The 18,192-nt window shown below is 38.0% G+C and overlaps 1 protein-coding gene across 15 annotated transcripts in view; it reads left to right on the forward strand.

Annotated features, from left to right (window-relative positions):
• The window catches only part of Nr6a1 (nuclear receptor subfamily 6 group A member 1), a 226,261-nt gene that overhangs the window by 35,236 nt on the left and 172,833 nt on the right, over positions 1-18,192 (forward strand). For 9 of the 15 annotated variants that reach the window (XM_087182763.1, XM_087182768.1, XM_087182769.1 and 6 more), the window contains one exon: positions 17,280-17,420. The exons of 4 other annotated variants lie outside the window; for them this stretch is intronic. In XM_087182763.1, the coding sequence (XP_087038889.1) occupies positions 17,280-17,420 (141 nt within the window). Of the gene's footprint in view, positions 1-9,672; positions 15,860-17,279; positions 17,421-18,192 lie in introns of those variants that run through there. 2 more of the 15 variants (XM_087182777.1, XM_087182776.1) reach the window with 2 other exon arrangements.

Genomic DNA, 18,192 nt, shown 5'->3' on the forward strand with positions numbered 1-18,192 from the left:
ATCCCCGGCCCCTAAGCCTTTTTATTTTAAAGCTTGGATTTTGTTTCAAGTTTCAGATGAAATCTTTAAATGCATTTTTTTTTTTGAGATGTGGTTTGCCATATTACCCATATTACACTGGTCTCAAATTCCTTAGTTCAAGTGATCTTTCTACCTCAGCCTCCCCCAGTAGCTGGGGACTCCAGGCATACACTCTCGAACCTGCCTTGTCAATGCATTATTCAGTTGGGTTAATCATTTTAAGTTACTAAACCTAATAACTGAGGCAGATTTTTTTTCTTCCATATTCCTACTGTATTCTTGAATCCTAACGTGTCATGAGGCTTCCTCTCTTAGCCTTGCAGTCCTTCCCCCAAGATGCAGTTTTACCAGGATAATAAACCACCTGGGGGAAACCCCCCGTTGACATTCATTTAGAGGGTTTTGTTTTTTAGAAGTGTTAATAGTAGAGTCCCGGTCAGGGAGGAAGGATTAGGGTTAGTTGGTGTGAAAGAGCAGGGATTGGAGTGTGGTAGAACAAAGATCACAGCTATGTAACTTTGTTACTTCTCTGAATTTAAGTGTAGTTATTTAATAATAACAGCCAACATTTATGTAGTACTTATATAATGTTCTGAGCATCCTACATATATGAACTAACTTTGTCCTTACAATCCTATGAAGTGTTATCATCCCACCCCTCCATTTCACAGTACAGCATTAATAATTTGTTTACTAGATTGAATATCCATATAGTCTAACATTTCTGAAATAGACTGTAAAATTATTAGGATTAAAGGCAAAGATGTGTGGGCTGGTGTTACAGCTTAGTGGTAGAGCATTTACCTAGCATGCTCAGGTCCTGGGTGGGATCCTCAGTAAAAACCATCCATCTGTAAAGTGCCAGGCATAGTGTCTACTCTAATGCAGTCATCTAAGGATCCAGGCCATTTGTAGTTGCTGGAGATGTCCTGAATTAAACTCCTATAAATTATAGGGACTCACAAGTACTTATTGTTACAATTCCAAGTGACTCTTTTCTTGACATGATGGCTTTAATAAGCAATTGACCAGAAGACAGTTTTGCCAAATCAGAGATAATTCTTGGTGAACCTAAGGGATGCTAAGAAGAGGTTTCGAGTTGCTCAAGGCATGGATACTGTTTTTTGTACCTTAAGCACAGGGAACTGGTGTTTATGAATGTTGGATGAAGAAAAGAAGAGTCAGGTCAGGAGTCTGAGTCATTTGCTTACATCAGAATCCTTTGCTGGTCATCAGAAAAGTCTGCAAAATAATAAGGGAAAGGGCCGGGGATTTAGCTCAGTGGCACTGCGGCTGCCTTGCAACCTGAGTTCGATCCCTGGTACCAAAAAAAAAAAAAGGGAAAGACTTTTCAGCTGCTTGAAAAATTGGACCAATATCTAAGTCAAGCAGTGTGTTGAAGTTAAATCTAAGGTTTGGTGGGCCCTCGTGGAACTAGAATGTGATTTTTGTTTGACAATAATGGTGCTTGCTCTCTCTCAATATGAATAAGTAAATATATATAGTATTTTGGGGCGGGAGGGGAGATATTGTAGATTGACCCAGGGCCTAGTGAATGCTAGGCAAATACCCTACCACTGAGTACATTCCCAGCCCCTGTCTCTCTATACATATTTTAAATTAAATTGAGGGTTTTTTTTTGTGGTGCTGGGGGCTGAATCCAGGGCCAAACACATGTTAGATAAATACTCCACAGCAAGCTACACCCCTAGCTTTCTTCCTTATAATTTAAAGACACTAGGTATACCAGATTAAGACAGTATGGCCTGTAAACTGTTTGGTTGGTTGACTGCATTTGGAAATGAAGTTTAGGAAAAGGTGCCCTTTGTCTCATGTACCTTTTTTATTTCTGCCACACAAACTGGTATCTGAAAGGAAAGAACCAATCCAGTAAAGTTGATGTTACCCTTTGAAAATGGAAATATATGAGCTAGTAGTCCGAAGTTTATAATACAGTAGTTTCTTAGCCAATACAGAGATAGTAAAAAAAAAATAGTTTGTGTAGGAAAGGACTTCAGAGTAGAGATGAGCCACATTATTTGAGGAAATATGAGGAGCAGTAAATAGTTATTTCTAGGTTCTGATTCTAGCTCTGTCTCAAAGGCTCTATGGGCCCACTTATAAAATGAAAGGTGAAATTAGATAATCCCTGAAGGGATTAGTTTTATGATGGAATTAATTGGGTGAAACAGGAAATTGCAGTTTAGGAAAGCCCTGCCTAGGGAAAATAGCTATCTATGATACCCACAGCCCAAATTCTATGTAATGATTTGATTTCAGATACCATTTGGTCATTACTTTAGGAGCAATTATACTGTATTTACATTTACACTCTTATTTCCCTGATTTGATTTTAGAAAACTTGTCTGCTTTAAAGTCTTGAGAGGTCACACAGTTTAAATTCCACGTAAATTCCATTTTGAGACCATTATTATTTAATTTAAGGTTCTGATGTTACCATAATTTGTAAATTTGAGATAACCTAGTTTTCATTTGTTTGTTTTTTAAATTTATTGTGTTTTTAACACCACTTTTTCTTTCCGTTTATAATTCCTTCCTGCCACATTTTCTCTTGTAAGTACAGTTTCATTCACTGAGACAAACTCACTGTTAATTTCAGAGTTTCCTCTCATGATTTGTAAAGGTAATCTTATTTCCAAAACTCATTCAGCCTTGAGAAGAGTCCTATCTTCTCAAGATTAAATGCCCTGCATTTGAGAACATGGATTCATTAAGGAAAATTGCAAAACAGAAGGGAAAACTCCTTTAATGCTGCTGGCCTGTAAAAAGGGAACCCAGCCGGAAAGGGGCGGCAATGCATGGGGGAGGGGCGAAGTAGGGAGTGTAGCAGGGGAGCTGCAGTTGAAATATTCATCAATCATTTTACTGGCACCAGGAAACCAATCAGCCTTTATAGGGGGAGAACTTAATCAATCACCTAATGTGGGAAAATACAATTGCCTTCCCACAAAAAATATTCCCTGTCTTGCTGACAGATCAAATCTAAAAGATGGTTGGGCTGGTTGGAATTCAGAATTTAACCAGTTGCAAGCAGTTACTGAAAATACTAAATGAAAGGCATTTAACATTTGAAGATAAAATTTTCTATCTGCAAATAAGCGTTTTTCTTTTCTTTTTTAAAAAATATTTTGGCCTTTTTATTGCTTTCAATAGCATTTTTACATGATCAAGTGAAGGATGATTTTAATAGAGAGATCTGAATGGATCTTTACAAATAAGCATTTTTCAGAATATTTCAAAGTAAATTTTCTCTTGATATAGTGTTGCCATTAATAAAAATTATGCTCACATTTATGGGCAAAACATATGAAATACTGTAATTTTATTTTCTAATGCCAGTTTCAGGAGCATAGATGAGACTCCTGGCTGGAGATTACCCAGTGTTTCAAATGCCTTGTTTGGAAAGCAGTGTTAGAGCATTGTCTAAGGGACCCATCCTGGGAAACACAGTTGGAAGTGCTTGCATGTAAATAAAAGCAGGGATTTAGCCTAGCTTGTATTTAGGTTTTAAATGGTTGTGATTTTTGAACTCCTATGCATGAATTGCCAGTGGGTCTTGGGTCTTTAGGTATGAGCTGCTTAAGAATGTAATGTTTTTAAAGTTAGAAATGCATGGTCACTGTAGAAAATACAGAAAATAGGGCTGGGGATTTAGCTCAGTGGTTCCGCCGCCTGCCTTGCAAGCGTCAGGACCCAACTACCTAACATTTTCTACTAGACTGTCTGTAAATTTTAGTTTTCTGCTTGTTTTTGTGATCATATGATACATTATTATTTTTTTCTGCTTTTTGTTAATGAAACTGTTTTTCGTGTTATAAACTTTACTTCTTCAACATGAATTTAAAACCTGATAACTACGTGGCAATCCATTGTTTTTTCCTTTGGCAGTCATTTAGTTTTTAGTTTTTCACTGCTGACCATGCTATATTGTACATTCTTTTATCTTGGGTTTTTGAGGGGTGGGGATAATTTTTAGAAGTGTATGTATCTACCTGGATGTACCTACACTCATAATCCAATTAATTTAAACTGAGGTATCGTGTATTCTAACTGGTAAGTATGCTGACTAGAGCTAGCCATAGTATTAATTAAAAAAGTAAATGCTTAATGGTTGAGATGGAATTAGGACACTGTGATGGGCTTGTTCTCTTTTTTGGGGGGGGGATAAAACTCATTCCTTGTACTTGTTGTTTTTGAAACTTTCAAATACCAGCGCTAGTTTTTTCATAGATGTTGCCTGTCATCCCCATGCTAGTGTTTCCAGCCTGATCAGAGCAGTGCTTAGGGACCTTTCCAATAGATACTTTCTTCTTTCCTCCTGTAGATCATAGGTAGCATGGGGCCTTCTGTGATTGTCTCTAAAAATCTAGAGAGGATGGATTGACGTGTGTGTTTTGATACAATTATATCATCTTCCTCAAAGTCTTTAATATATTTTGAGACCTACAACTGAGTGCAATTAGAGATTGGCTTCCTCAGTGACTGCTTTCTATCCTGATCCTACCCAGGATAAGCACCTAAATAATCCTATGCTCTTTTTTTTTTTTTTTTTTTTTTGGTACCAGGGATTGAACTAGGGTCCTTGCACTTGCACAGCAGGCGGCGGAACCACTGAGCTAAATCCCCAGCCCAATTCTATGCTCTTTTGTAAAATAATAATTTTTTTTTCTTGTTTTTGGTACTGGGGATCGAACTCGGGACCATGAGCTTGCACAGCAGGTGGTGGAACCCTGAGCTAAATCCCTGGCCCAATAATCAGAATTATTATTATTATTATTTTTGGTACTGGGGATCAAACTCGGGTCCTTGCGCTTGTGCAGCAGACGGCGAAACCACTGAGCTAAATCTCTGGTGCATAATCAGAATTTTTAACAGAGATCTTTTCAGAATGGAAATAGAAATATTTTGGGAGTTTGGTTATCCATACATTTTTAATTAAAGATAAGTTATATTTGCCAAAATAGAATCAAGTAGTCTTCTAGTCATTTTTAAAATTTATGTTGATTGAAAGTAAACAAATGTTTGAAGATCATTGCTTTGCTTCTTTGTGCTCACTACTGGTGGTCAGAGAACTTGCAGTTTGCCAAGACAGTGTTTCATAATGCTCTTTAATAAGAAAGTGAATAAGCCAGCTGCTCTTTCCCTTAACTATACTGAGTGTGTATACCTCCTCAAATGCTGCTTAGTAATTAAAAGCCTTCAATGACCTTGAATCTAACTGAACTACAAAAGCTGCCTTGAGTTAAATTTATAGCTTCTGTTGATTTCAAAAGAGGTTAGGTAGAATCTATTCTATTTGCTAAAACAGTAAGCTTAGCCTTGGGTGTACAATGAAGATCAGAAATAATTAATAAGAGGCACTATTAAAGTGCAGAAGAGATGTTCTGAATAGACTATAAAAATAATTAAGTTTGTCATCGGTTTGTTGAGCGTTTAAAATATGTACTTGAAAAGGCTTAAGGTAGGGTGGCATTTTTCAAAGTGTCAGTATGCTATTCAGATTTGCTGAAAAGATCTATGTTTTCCTTAACTATAGTCAAAGATTTTTTTTTTTAACCCATTGGGGAATCAAAACAAATATTTAACTCTTTTAAAAAGTAACAGTTTAGGGCTGGGATTTAGTTCAGTGGTTCTACTGCCTGCCTCACAAATGCAAAGTCCCAAGTTCGATCCCCGGTATCAAAAAAAAAAAAGTAACAGTTTAATTGGTTCTTAATATATTCATAGAAGCAGGAACTTTGGTAGTACAAATTTCTGATTATACTTAGGCAGTATAAAGGTAAAAATATTAACATTTAAAAAATGCTTTAGGGGGCCAGGGATTTAGCTCAGCAGCACTGTGTCTGCCTTGTAAGCACAAGGTCCTGAGTTTGATCTCTGGCACCGAAAAAAAAAAAAAAAAGTTTTAGGAGATGAGATATGGCTCAATGTTAGAGCACATGCTTAGCATGCAAAGGGCCTCAGGTTCAGTCCCCAGCATACTCCCACCCCATAATGCTGCATGTGTGGGCCACATCGTAAGCTCTATGAACAAAGAATTTTTCTGCTTACCCAGAAGGGCAGAATATATTCATAGTTACTTAGCAAGCGCCTGCCTGCCTGCCTGCCCCCCTCCATTTGTAGTGGAAGTTGAGTTTAGGGCCTCACACAAGGTAGGGAAGCTCTCTACCACTGATCCGCATTCCTAGTACTTTTTTTTTGGTACTGGGGATCAAACTTGGGACCTTGTGCTTGGGAAGCAGTCGGAGGAACCACTGAGCTAAATCCCTGGCCTCCTAGTACTTTTTAAATTTTGTTTTGAGACAAGATCTCACTAAGTTGCCCAGGCTGGTCTTGAAACTTTCAATCCTCCTGTCTCAGCCTCCTGGGATTATGAGTATGTACCATCCAGTTTAGAGAGCCTTGAACTATTATTTTATTGATAGCAGGAACCCTAAAATTTTTACTGTAAGTTAGGTTTTATGTGCTAATAGGTGCAAAAAGACATGTATCATAGCATCATATATGTGAAAAATCCCTGAAAAGTACAGCAGTAAAGCAAATAGTTCGAGTAAGCACTAGTCTTATATATACATTGTATAGATTTTAGGATTATTATTATTATTATTATTGTTGATAACAGGATTGAACCTAGAGCCTTTGGAATGAACTACATCATTTATTTATTGATTGATTGGTACTGGGGATCAAACTCAGGACCTTGCACTTTCGAGGCAGGTGGTGGAACCACTGAGCTAAATCCCTGGCCGTATTTTTTATTTCAAGACAAGTTCTTTGGTAAATTTCCCAGGTGTGATTCAAATTTGGGATCCTCTGCTTCAGCCTCTTAAAGTGCTGGGATTAGAAGTGTGTGCCACCATGCCCAGCTGATTAGTTTTTACATTTATTTAATAGACTCACCTAGTCATACTTTGATCAAAATAGTTGATCATGAAATTGTGTCTCTGTGTGTATGCGAATGAAACCAACATAGTAAAAGGATAACGTTATAACATACACCAAGGATTACCAGAGTAATTACCAGATTGAGAGTCCCTAAAGATGGTAATGGAAGTTCTTAAGCAATTTTAGCTCTGTAAAATTTGATTTGAAATCATATGAAATCATAAAAAGGTTGTCCTGGCTAATAAAATAATGACATCTCTATTTTGACTTGCTTGAAATAGTGCTACTCAACCTTTGACTAGCAGATACAAATCTTTACCAAAAAAGGGAAATAATTGTTATTTTAGGGTAGACAAACTTAACCAGTAGGGAAGGGTTAAAATTATTTCAGCAAGTTGTTATGATGTAGGAAAACTAGATGTGTTAGACCATGAGCTTTAAAGTTAGCCTGAATTCTAATCTTTTCTTTTTCTTGTTCTTTTTTGAATGCGAAGTAGTGGTGAAAAGACGGAGAATCACCACAGCTCTTACTGTAGAATGAACAGAGATAGTGTGTGAAGAACTCAGAGTGCGGCTGCATTACTTGAGGAATGTTAATTCCTGAGTTAATTTCCCTATCTGTAAGTAAAGTTAGTATCAGTGAATAGATAGGTAAAGCAAACCAGTTCACCAAAATCCGAGGTGCTGAAAACCAGTTTGCCAGATGTCCAATTTACTTAATACTTAATTCAATAAGTCATTTTACTAGGGTCGGGGATTTAGCTCACTGGTTCCACCACCTGCCTTGCAAGCGCAAGGTCCCCAGTTCGATCCCCGGTACAAAACAAAACAAAAAGTCAGTTTACTGAATTTACTTTGTAGAATTTATGGAATTTGTTGTTAATCTCTTCCATAATTGCTGTCCTGCTCCCTCCTCCCTCTTCCCCTCTTTATTTCCTGTACCTAGTATCTCTCCTATCCCCTGAAGCTCGAATGAGGTTGTATCATTCCACCAGTAGAGGTCCTCTCTCCACCCCAGTTCTCTCCAGTTGCAGCAACAGGGAGCTGGGGTGAACATTCTAGAAAAGGCTGCTATCCCATCAGTTCTAACTTGGCAGAAATCCTTAAAAGCTAATGAGACTGTTGCATCAATATGAATTGTATAAACTGCCTAAATAGTTAAATTTTTGATAAGTGTAGTTAATTGGCTGTTTGGAGAGTTGTCCATTTGGTGAATTGTTTTGAGATTACCTCTCAGGCTTGGAGAAATTAAACAGCATATATAAATAAAGTGCCTATTATAGCACCGTGGCAGGACTACAGTAAGTACTCAGTCTTCCTGTTTTTGAAGTGCTCCCACTCAGGGTTGGACCTTTTTCTTATCTCAAGGGGTTTCTTACCTGTGGGTTCTAGTTGGTCAGTAGCAGAGGATAAATAATCAAGTCTGGTTTTTGGACCACTTAGTGACTTCCATTATAGCTTTGTGGAATTTGCCCAAAGGAAGTGAAATGCCTTCATTTAGCTTAGACTTCTGTTATAAAATGGGTTTTGCTTCCTTGGTACCCACTAGGGTTTGACTTCTCAGTGATTTTTTTTTTTTTTTTTTGGTACCGGGGATCAAACTCAGGTCCTTGCCCTTGCAGGGCAGGTGATGGAACCACTGAGCTAAATCCCCGGCCCAACTTCTCAGTGATTTAAGGTATATACCATTTTTTCTCTAGCACTTTATTCCCAATTACTTTCTTATAACTAGAATTATGAGCCATGGGAGAGTAGATTGTAGCTTTATCAGTGTAAAAAACAAGACTAGATCCCTTGAGGTTCTTAGGGGCAAGTGTTACAACTAGAACAAATGCTCCTGTCTTTAATATACGGGAAGCCTGGCTTCCCTAGCTCCTATCCAAAGCTTCTCCCTGGAGATCTCTAAAAGTGATTTCTGGTAATAGCCTTAAAAGGGGAAAGAACTTTGAACATTCAGTAGTACCATACATTGGGCTAAACTAACCCATGTAGTTGTTTCCATACTTTTTTCTCCTCTTCTTTTGTTTGAGACAAGGTCTTACTATGTCGTCCAGGCTGGCTTCAAACTAATAGTGTTCCTTCTGCTTCCACCTCCCAAGTGCTGGAATTGCCACCAGTCCCAGCTATATACTTTCATAGGTGCTGATACACTAATATTATAGAGGAGTATACTGGAGCTTATAGTTGAAAAGCTACTTAAACTATTTTGCAGTTCTAGGGATTTCATTTTAAGGAGCTCAGGTCTTAAAAGTTAGATTTTTTGATGCTTACTGAATTCTAGAAATTGGGATAAAATATATAGTAAATTTATAGGTACTTTTACCCCTACATAAAGTGTTTGTTGAAATAACTATAAAGAAATTATAATCTTCTTTGATATCTAATTAATGATGATGGAAGTGTGAACTTGAAAAAAGATATTGCTGGCTGTTTTTGAAACATCTTATCTCTAGTGCAATAAAAGGCAGCTTCTCTGATTTTATTGTCTTTTGTAGTTCTTTAATATTTATAATAATTATAAATTTAATTACCACTTTGGTGCATTATGTTCTGTTGGAGACAATTGGTACCTGATATAACTCTACCATAATTGGAGTCTAGATTATAATGTGAATTTGAAAGATGTCATTCTTTTTAAGAAGGTCATCTTCTTTATTTAAATTGATTTGTATTTATCTTTAAAACTTTCTGAATAAGAAAAAACATTTTCTTTTGTCACTTTTTATTTAACTCTGTATTGTAACAGTTACTTCCTCAAATACAAAAGGAGAAATTTCATAATCTTGTTGTAAAATAAAATTTGTTCCATTACTTTTTTGTTGTTGTTGATGTTATTGTTTTAAGACAAGGTCTTGCTATGTATTTAAGACTGTCCTTGAACTCACTGCATAGCCCAGGCTGGCCTTGAACTCAAGACAATCATTTTGCCTCAGCCTCCAAGTGCTATTAATTACAGGCATGTGCCACTGTGCCCAGCTTGTTCCATTAATTATTAAACAAAAAAAAGATTTCAAATCTGAATTAAATAGTATCTTTGAGCTTGAAAAGAAATTATGGAGGAATTTTCTTAGAAACCACAGTTATAACAATTGATTTTATTTTTTGGTACCGGGGATCAAACTCAGGTCCTTGCGCTTTCGGGGCAGGTGGTGGAACCTCTGAGCTAAATCCCCGGCCCAACAATTGATTTTCTTGTGTCTAATTTATTGTACTTTGTGTATGCAGGCATGTCTTTGAACATTTACTGTGGAGTTTTGATAAATCATTGTGTGAAACTTGATAGTTTTCTAATCTCAAGGACTATAGACTGGTGTAATGTATCTCACTGATACTTTATTTTGTTTTGTGGTACTGAGGATTGAACCAGGGCTTTTGCACTAAGCCTCATCCCCAACCCTTTTTATTTTGAAACAGTGTCTAGCTGAGTCACTAAATTGCCCAGGCTGAACTCAAACTTTTGATCCTCGTATCTCAGACTCCCAGAGTGCTGAGATTATAGGTGTGCACCATGCCAAGTTTCTTTTTTATTTTGAGACAAGGTCTTGTTAAATTGCCCAGGCTGGGTTAGAATTTGTGATCCTCCTACCTGAGCTTCCAGGGTGCTGGGTTTAACAGGCGTGAGTCACCATACACAACATGGGTCCTCACTGTGTTTTAATTATGTGCAGAAATTTTTTTTTTTAATGTGCAGAAATTTAAGGAGAGTAATATTATTATTGTCATGTTGCCAGTGAGAGAAGTTAGAGCAGTTAAGTGGCTTGTCCCAGTAAATGGTAGATACCAGGGCTTACACTTTTGGGATCTCAGCACCAGCTTCTGGTAAAAGAGGATCCAAAGGGCCATTTGTACCTTAAAGAAGCTGGTATTTAGGAGACATTACTTTAATTGCAGATGCAAACTTCAAACTAATGGTTCTTCCATTTTTAGCTGTGAGAACAGGTTTACTCTTTGAAAATTGTTTGTTTCAAAATCTTGGTTTTTTTATAGTCATTCATGAATTTCTTATAAAGATACCTTTATGCAAGTCCAGAGCCAGTTTGTGTTGGTGAAAGGAACTGCTGTCAGGTTTAGGACAGGTCCTTGCCATTTGGGAGGGAGGCAGAGAAGCAGAGATGGCTCTTGCTTAAATTCTGGCCCTGGACATGTGACAGCGAAGCAGATCTCCCTGTGTACAATGGGAAGGGCTTCTGATACTTAGTATCTTCTAGGAAATACTGCAGAACAGCATTAGGCTACTTAAATACTATTGGGAAAAAGATGAGGAGTGAATCATATAAACTGAATACGTGATAGCTGGTAGGGACTGTAAATAACCTGTGTATCCATAGAGCTTTAATTTCTAGGTGAGGTTGTGTTTCATTTGACCTTGTTGACCTTACAAGTATGTCCTTCTCATTTGGCAGTATTCACTTTATGAAAATTATGGTCACTTTGACTTATTTAGGAGTGCGAGGCATATTCGGAAATATGATTGCTAAAGTCAGGTTTGAACAGCTGTATAACAGATATGATCTCTTACTCTAGGAGCCCAATGCTCCCACTATTTCACTTCACTTAGGGTTTGGGTTTTTGTAGTATTGAAATTGAATCTGGGGCCTTTGTATTGAGCTATATATCCCCTGCCCTTTAAAATTTTTTTAAAAATTTCACTTTGAGATAGGATCTTCTGAGGTTCTCCAGGCAGGCCTTGAACTTTTTTATTTTTGGTACCAGGGATCAAACTCAGGACCTTGCACTCGCAAGGCAGGTGCAAGGCAGGCACGATGCCACTGTGCTAAATCCTGGCCCAGGCCTTGAACTGTTGATCCTCATACCACATGCCTCAGCCTCCGAGTAGCTGGGAGTGGCTGGGATTACAGATGTGTGCCATAGTGCTGGGCTTTTCACTTTTGAGATACAGGAAAGTAAGGAAGCAATTCTAATGCTAATCCCTGATAGTGTTAGAAGAGAGACTTTCTCTCTAAGCCTGTTGAACTTCCAAGTATCAAAAACTATAAGGAAGCATGGATCATAAGAGATAGAGCTGTGATTTTAGTAGGGCAGGGTAGAGTAGTACTGAATATAACCTTATTTATTTCATTAGTTGGGATGTTGAGATCTGAGTGATTGACCCAGAGATCAGTTTTCCCCTGAATGCTGCAACATGGTCAAGAAACTAACATCTCAGTAATAGCGCTGAGTGATGACTTAATAAAAGTTCCTGTTCTTTATGTGTGCACGGAGTGGAACACTTTTGTTAGAGCTGCTGCAAAGTAGTTTAGGTTTTTTTTTAATCAAGTCTTTGCTAAGTTTTTTGTTGTTGTTGTTTTGTTTGGGTGTTTTTTGGTACCGGGGATCATCGAACTCAGGTCTTTGCGCTTGCGTAGTAGGCGGCGAAACCACTGAGCTAAATCCCCAGCCCCCTAAATTTTTTTTTTATATTTGTGATTTGGAGGGTGAGGATCAGAATGACTTTGCTGCTGTGAGATAATGGGTAATTTGTATTGGACATTACTATGTGCCAGGTACTGTCTAGAGTGTCTGTTTATTATTTCATTTAACCCTTGCAACAGACTTAAGAAGTAAATCCTATTGTTGTTCCTGTATTTAGATCAGGAAAATGCTGAAGCCATTGGTTAGTATTTAAATCACAGAAATACTCCCAATGTTATTTTCTTCACATATTTTCTCCCTCTGTAAAATGGGGAATGAAAAAGATTAGAAGTGATTAATAGTTTATCCTTCTAATTTAGAAAAATGGCTGAGAATCTTGGTACCCCATAACTCAGGTCTCTCAAATCACTAAATGGGGTAGGGATTTAGCTCAATGGTTTCGCTGCGTGCTGCGCAGGCGCAAGGGCCCGAGTTTTATCCATGGTACCAAAAAATATATGTATATCGGGCCAGGGATTTAGCTCAGTGGTTCCACCGCCTGCTGTGCAAGCACAAGGACCTGAGTTCAATCCCCGGTACCAAAACATTAAAAAAAAATATAAATAAATGTTATCACTATATGATCTGTAACCCCTAATACACACGACTATAACTTTTGATAATCTTATAGACTTTATTGCTGAAAGAAATACCAAGAAAATTGGTCTCTAACTGTAGAAATGGAGATTCAAAGAAGGTGGATCACCTAGCATGACACAGATAGCTTATTAGTGCCAGAGACAGGCTAGTTTCAGGTGTCTTGCCTTCTTAGTGTATCCCGTTATTGATATTTTAGTACAGTATTGGGAGGTTGCTTAACATTAAAGTTGGCATATTTTTATTTCTATATAAAGAGAGCTTGGAAAAATATAGTATATATATTCCTTCTCAAGCTTCAGGGTGTGTTGGGTTATGGTTAGTTGCAAAAAAGTAGATTTTCACATTTTGGATTTATTTCTGTAATTTCAGGCTATGTATGCCATACTAATGAGTTGAAAAGGGGAAGTCAACAGGATTTTTTTTTTTTTTTTTGGCTTTTTGAGATAGGGTCTCACTATGTAGTCCAGGCTGACCTTGAACTCAGTGATCCACCTGCCTCAGCCTCCCAACCATCAGGATTTTTGAGTGATTAAGAAATCTAAATTTCAGGACGTGAGAGAGGAGAAGTAGGTGGCAAGAACAGTTTTAAGTTTAGGGTTCTGTGTGGCTAGAAGGCCTCAGACTAGGTCTGTGGACATTTGAGAGAATGAAAATGTCCTGGTGACTGATTAGATTGACTAGGATGGGGACTTAAGGGAGGCTAGTGAAGTAGGAGCCCAGGAGTCATCTCTGGGGATGTCTAGCTTTGTGTATGAGAGTTGGTGGTTTCTGGAACCTTAGTGGGGAAGACTGGAGAAATAAGTTTCAAAGAGAAAATAGTAGATTTGGTTTGACATCTTGCCTTTGATGGAGCCTAGTAGATATTGACAGAAGGCGTTTGGATAGATGGGTCTGTGCTTCAAGAGAAAGAGTCTTATCTGGAATTGAAAGTTTGAGTTAGATGTGGTACATACCTGTGATCTCAGCACTCTTGGAGGCTGAGGCACAAGGACTGCAAATTCAAGCCCAGCTTGGGCAGTTTTGTGATGTAGTGAGACCCTGTAAATTAAAAAAAAAAAAAAGGGCTTGGGAATGTAGCTCAGTGTGAAGGTCTTAGGTTCAATCCCCAGTACGAATCCCTACACCCCTAAAAGGGATGCGTGGGTGTGGGTTGTGGGTGTGGGTGTGTGTGTATGAGGAGGGACTCATCAGTTGGGAAGTACAGGTGAAATGAGAGGGTGTAGTCTGGCCACACCAGGATAGGCATTTCCTGAACCTTGACTTCATTTAGGAAAGAACATGCTAGACAGCCTATATAGAATTTTCATCTGTTTTGTGACTGCCTTGGGAAAAATATTGGCTAACAGCGGGTAAGGACATCCAAAAGATATGGTTTACTGAATACTATTGATAATCTGTCTATATTTATTTTTTCCTTTTTATCCCTTATCATCTGTTTTCCCCCTCAATTCTGTTTGTGGAGAGTATCTTTAGTATTTCTGTACTGTTGTAAACATGTTATTGGCTATTGCCCTTCTATCTTAACTCACCGAATTTTAAGTCTTTTTTTTTCCTTTGATACCGGGGATCGAACTCAGGACCTTGCGCTTGTGAGGCAGGCACAGTGCCACTGAGCTAAATTCCTGGCCCAATAGTCTTTTTTTTTTTTTTTGAGATTGTACTATGTTGCCCAGACTAATCTTGAACTCCTCCTGGGTTTAAATGATCCTCCTGCTTCAGCTTCTCAAGGAACTGGGATTTCAAGCACGTGCCACCTCCCCTGGCTCTTCTAATTATTTCTAATTATTATTAACTAGCTCTACTTCAGATTGGGAAGATCCTGAGGGGAAAGGTTAAAGATACCTGTTGTCACACATGGATTTCTGAAGCTAGAGGTGGGACTGAGCTGTAGGCATTAATGACTAACCTGGTAAGCCAGAAAGATTAGTGCCCAAAATCTTATTTGTTTTTTTTTTTCTTTTGGTACTGGGGATCAAACTCGGGACTTTGTGCTTGCGAGGCAGGGGGGCGGAACCACTGAGCTAAATTCCCAGCCCTAAAATCTTGCTTCTCAGATAGTAATTTAAAAATCATTTAGAGAATTCCTAGTGTTTTTTTCCCCTCCTAGTGAAGTGGCTGTTTGTAGAATTTAGACAAATCATTTTGTTTTAAGGATTTAAAAAATGTATGTTTCTATATATATATATTTTTTGTTTGCTTGTTTGTTTGTTTTGTTTTGTTTTTTTGGTACTGGGGATTGAACTTGGGACCTTGCACTTGCGAGGCAAGGCGGTGGAACCACCTAGCTAAATCCCCGGCCCCAATTTTTTTTTTTTGTACTGGAGATTGAACTCAGGACTTCACCCTTGCCAGGCATGCGCAGGGCCGCTGAGCTACATCCCCGGCCCAGAAAACAATATATTTTTAAACAGAAAATAGGAATGGGGAAAAATAAGCCATCATGACCACACTTAGACATAATCACTTGGAGAAAATAGACCATAATATGTTCTTTCATGTATATAGGTACTGGAATATAGTTGAGCTCATTCTGAGAGTAGTTTTATATTACATTTAAAAATATAGTATTATATGGTGTTTGGCCATTATAAACTCTTAATTATCCATTGAGCAGTTGTATCACAAATTAATCATTCCTTTCTAACTAAAATTTTAGGTGTCTTGCAATTTTGTACTATTTTATTTGTCTCTTAGGATAGATTTTTAGGCTTGATCTTACATGGGGATTTTCAAAAGGAATAAGAAAAAGGTACATTCTACCCCTTGTAGGTCATCTCTTAACTTGGATCTGCTCCTCACTAATAGATTTCCTGAAAAGCACTGGCTTCTATTCCATCAAACCATCTGTTGAGGATAGTGTGGGGCACTTCTGAAATGACTTCAAAAGCTCTCTGACCATGTTCAAACTCCTTCTTGGTCTGTAAGTTTTTAAAAATTTTCTTCAGTTTTTGAAATGACAATAAATTTTAAAAAATCTCCTTTATCCTTTCCTATCTCTGCTGAGACCAACTTACAATTTTTCCAAAGAAGCTAATAGCTACTTCTGACATGGGCATTTTGGATTATTCAGGAGGAAATTTGTAAATAGTCTCAACTGAGGTGTGGTTATTTCTTGAGCTTTGAGGCTCCATTGTTGTGGTAGTGTTACGGTTTGGTGTTTGAAATTATGCTACATTCCCTTCCCTGTTACAAAGCAGCAAGGTTTATTAGCCCAGATGTTCTGAGTAGCAGTTCTTTTGTTCTGACTCTTGGGGCTCTTGTAATAGAGTAAAATAATCTCTTTTATGGGAATAATTACAGCTACTTTGCAGTAAGAATTCATACAAAGTATCAAGCTGAAGCTTCGGATATAGTAAAGATTCAATAAATGGCAATAGCATTTTATACGTTTTCTTGTATGCATGTTTTTTGAAATTTCTTTGATCCCCAACCTGAATAAAGAATTATCATCAGTCCTTTTTGTTCCTCCAGAGAACCAGAAATTGTAAATGAAAAATGTCAAAGGCTCATCATTGTATACAGTTTCCTGAGAAATGCTTGTACTATTTTTTTTCTGTACAAACACTAATGACCTCTGACATGGCAAACTGAATTGCCTTCCTAAACTGTTTTCACCTTCTGATTCTGCAGCCACAGCCTTGAAGCTATGTACTGTTTTTATGTTTTCTTTTTAACATTTTAAAATTGAAATGGCATAAACTTGGGTTGGCTTTTCTGCCTTCAGCCTGCTTTCAAGGGTATAATTATAAAGCTAGAAGCTGTAAAAATGATATGAAAGGTGATATAGGTTGATTAGATAGATGGAAGTTATTAATGTTTCCATAGAAATATAGACATTTCTTGTAAACCTCATTTATGCTAAGCAAATATGTTGGCGTAATAGGTTATATAATTAAGAATCCTTGACTCCCCCACCCAACCTCTGTGCTTTAAAATTTTTTTGGTCTTTCTATTCTATGTTAAAAAAAAGTGACATTAGGTAAAGGGCATTGTTTCTGTTGCAGTTTTTAAAACGTGACCTTGACATTCGTAGAAGTGGAGAAGGGGAACTATTTCTTACAGCTCTGGCAGCCAGCTTTTGCTGTGTGAACTCGTGGTGTTATGTCCCTGCATTCAAGAGCATTTTCTGTTATTCCTGAAGTATGGTTTGTCAGGTTGCCTGTGAAAAACAAAAGCCAATAGCCCAAGTGGATAGAAAGGCAAGAGGCAGCTGTGAATTTAACACTCAGCCAATCCAAAGAAAAGTGGTCCTGTGTCTGCTTGGGTCTGGAGCTAGCTTGTAGGCTGTAAAACCAGGCTGTACCACAGATTGTGGTCCAGCCAGCTGATTCTTGTTATAGAAAGAAAAAAAGAAGAAGAGGAAAAGGAGGAGGAAGAGGAGGAGGAAGCAGAAAGAAGCAGAAGCAGCTGTGTTTCTTCTCAGCGTCTGCTCAAGCCATTCATTGTACCAGAAGGAGTCTGGAAAATGGATGGAGTTGGGGGTGAGGAGCTCAAAAAATTGGGAAGAATTAAAGGGCTGTGGATGGGTTGCCAAGTGTATGTTGGCTGCTCCAACAAAGCTCTTTAAAGAGAATTTTTTTTTTTTAAATAACTGCACTTACTTTTGGTACCCGGGATTGAACTTGGGACCTTCGGCTTTCGAGGCAGGCCAGCGGAACCACTGAGCTAAATCCCCAGCCCTGCAATTACTTTTGATTTCCTGGTTGAAATTTTAGTTACCATCTTGAAGTAGAGTTGGGCTGGTACAGGTAGGAGTTCCTAGATGTGTATTTATATTTTCAGAGTCTGTTGTCTATAATAGGCTACAGAAACTCTTCATGTGTGACATTACGGGTCTTTATGATGTGGCCCCCTGCTGGGGCCCTATTCAAATCAATTTATCAGATAACATTCTTCTTCTGCTCTGTTCATTTCACATGCTGCTTCCCCTGGATAAGTTTCTCAAAAACAGCCCGGTGTCTGCCCCTAGTCCCCATGATTACTTTTCTCTTGCAAATGTTGATCATAGTGATTGAGCTCTTTCACTTAAGTGCATCCTGTCATTGAATCTTTACAACAATTTACAGATGAGGAAATTGGCTCAGAGATGAAGTCACTTTCTAAGTGAGCACAATTAGTAAGCAGTTGGTGCCAGGATTCAAAAGTATTCTGATCTGGGCCAGGGATTTAGTTCAGCGGTTTTGCTGCCTGCTGTGTAAGCACAAGAACCCAAGTTCGATCCCTGGTACCAAAAAAAAAAAAAAAATTATTCTG

The sequence above is a fragment of the Heterocephalus glaber genome, unplaced genomic scaffold (genome assembly GCF_053883595.1).
Source record: "Heterocephalus glaber isolate CG9 unplaced genomic scaffold, H.glaber_assembly_v1.0 deba00001479, whole genome shotgun sequence".
Taxonomy (NCBI): domain Eukaryota; kingdom Metazoa; phylum Chordata; class Mammalia; order Rodentia; family Bathyergidae; genus Heterocephalus; species Heterocephalus glaber.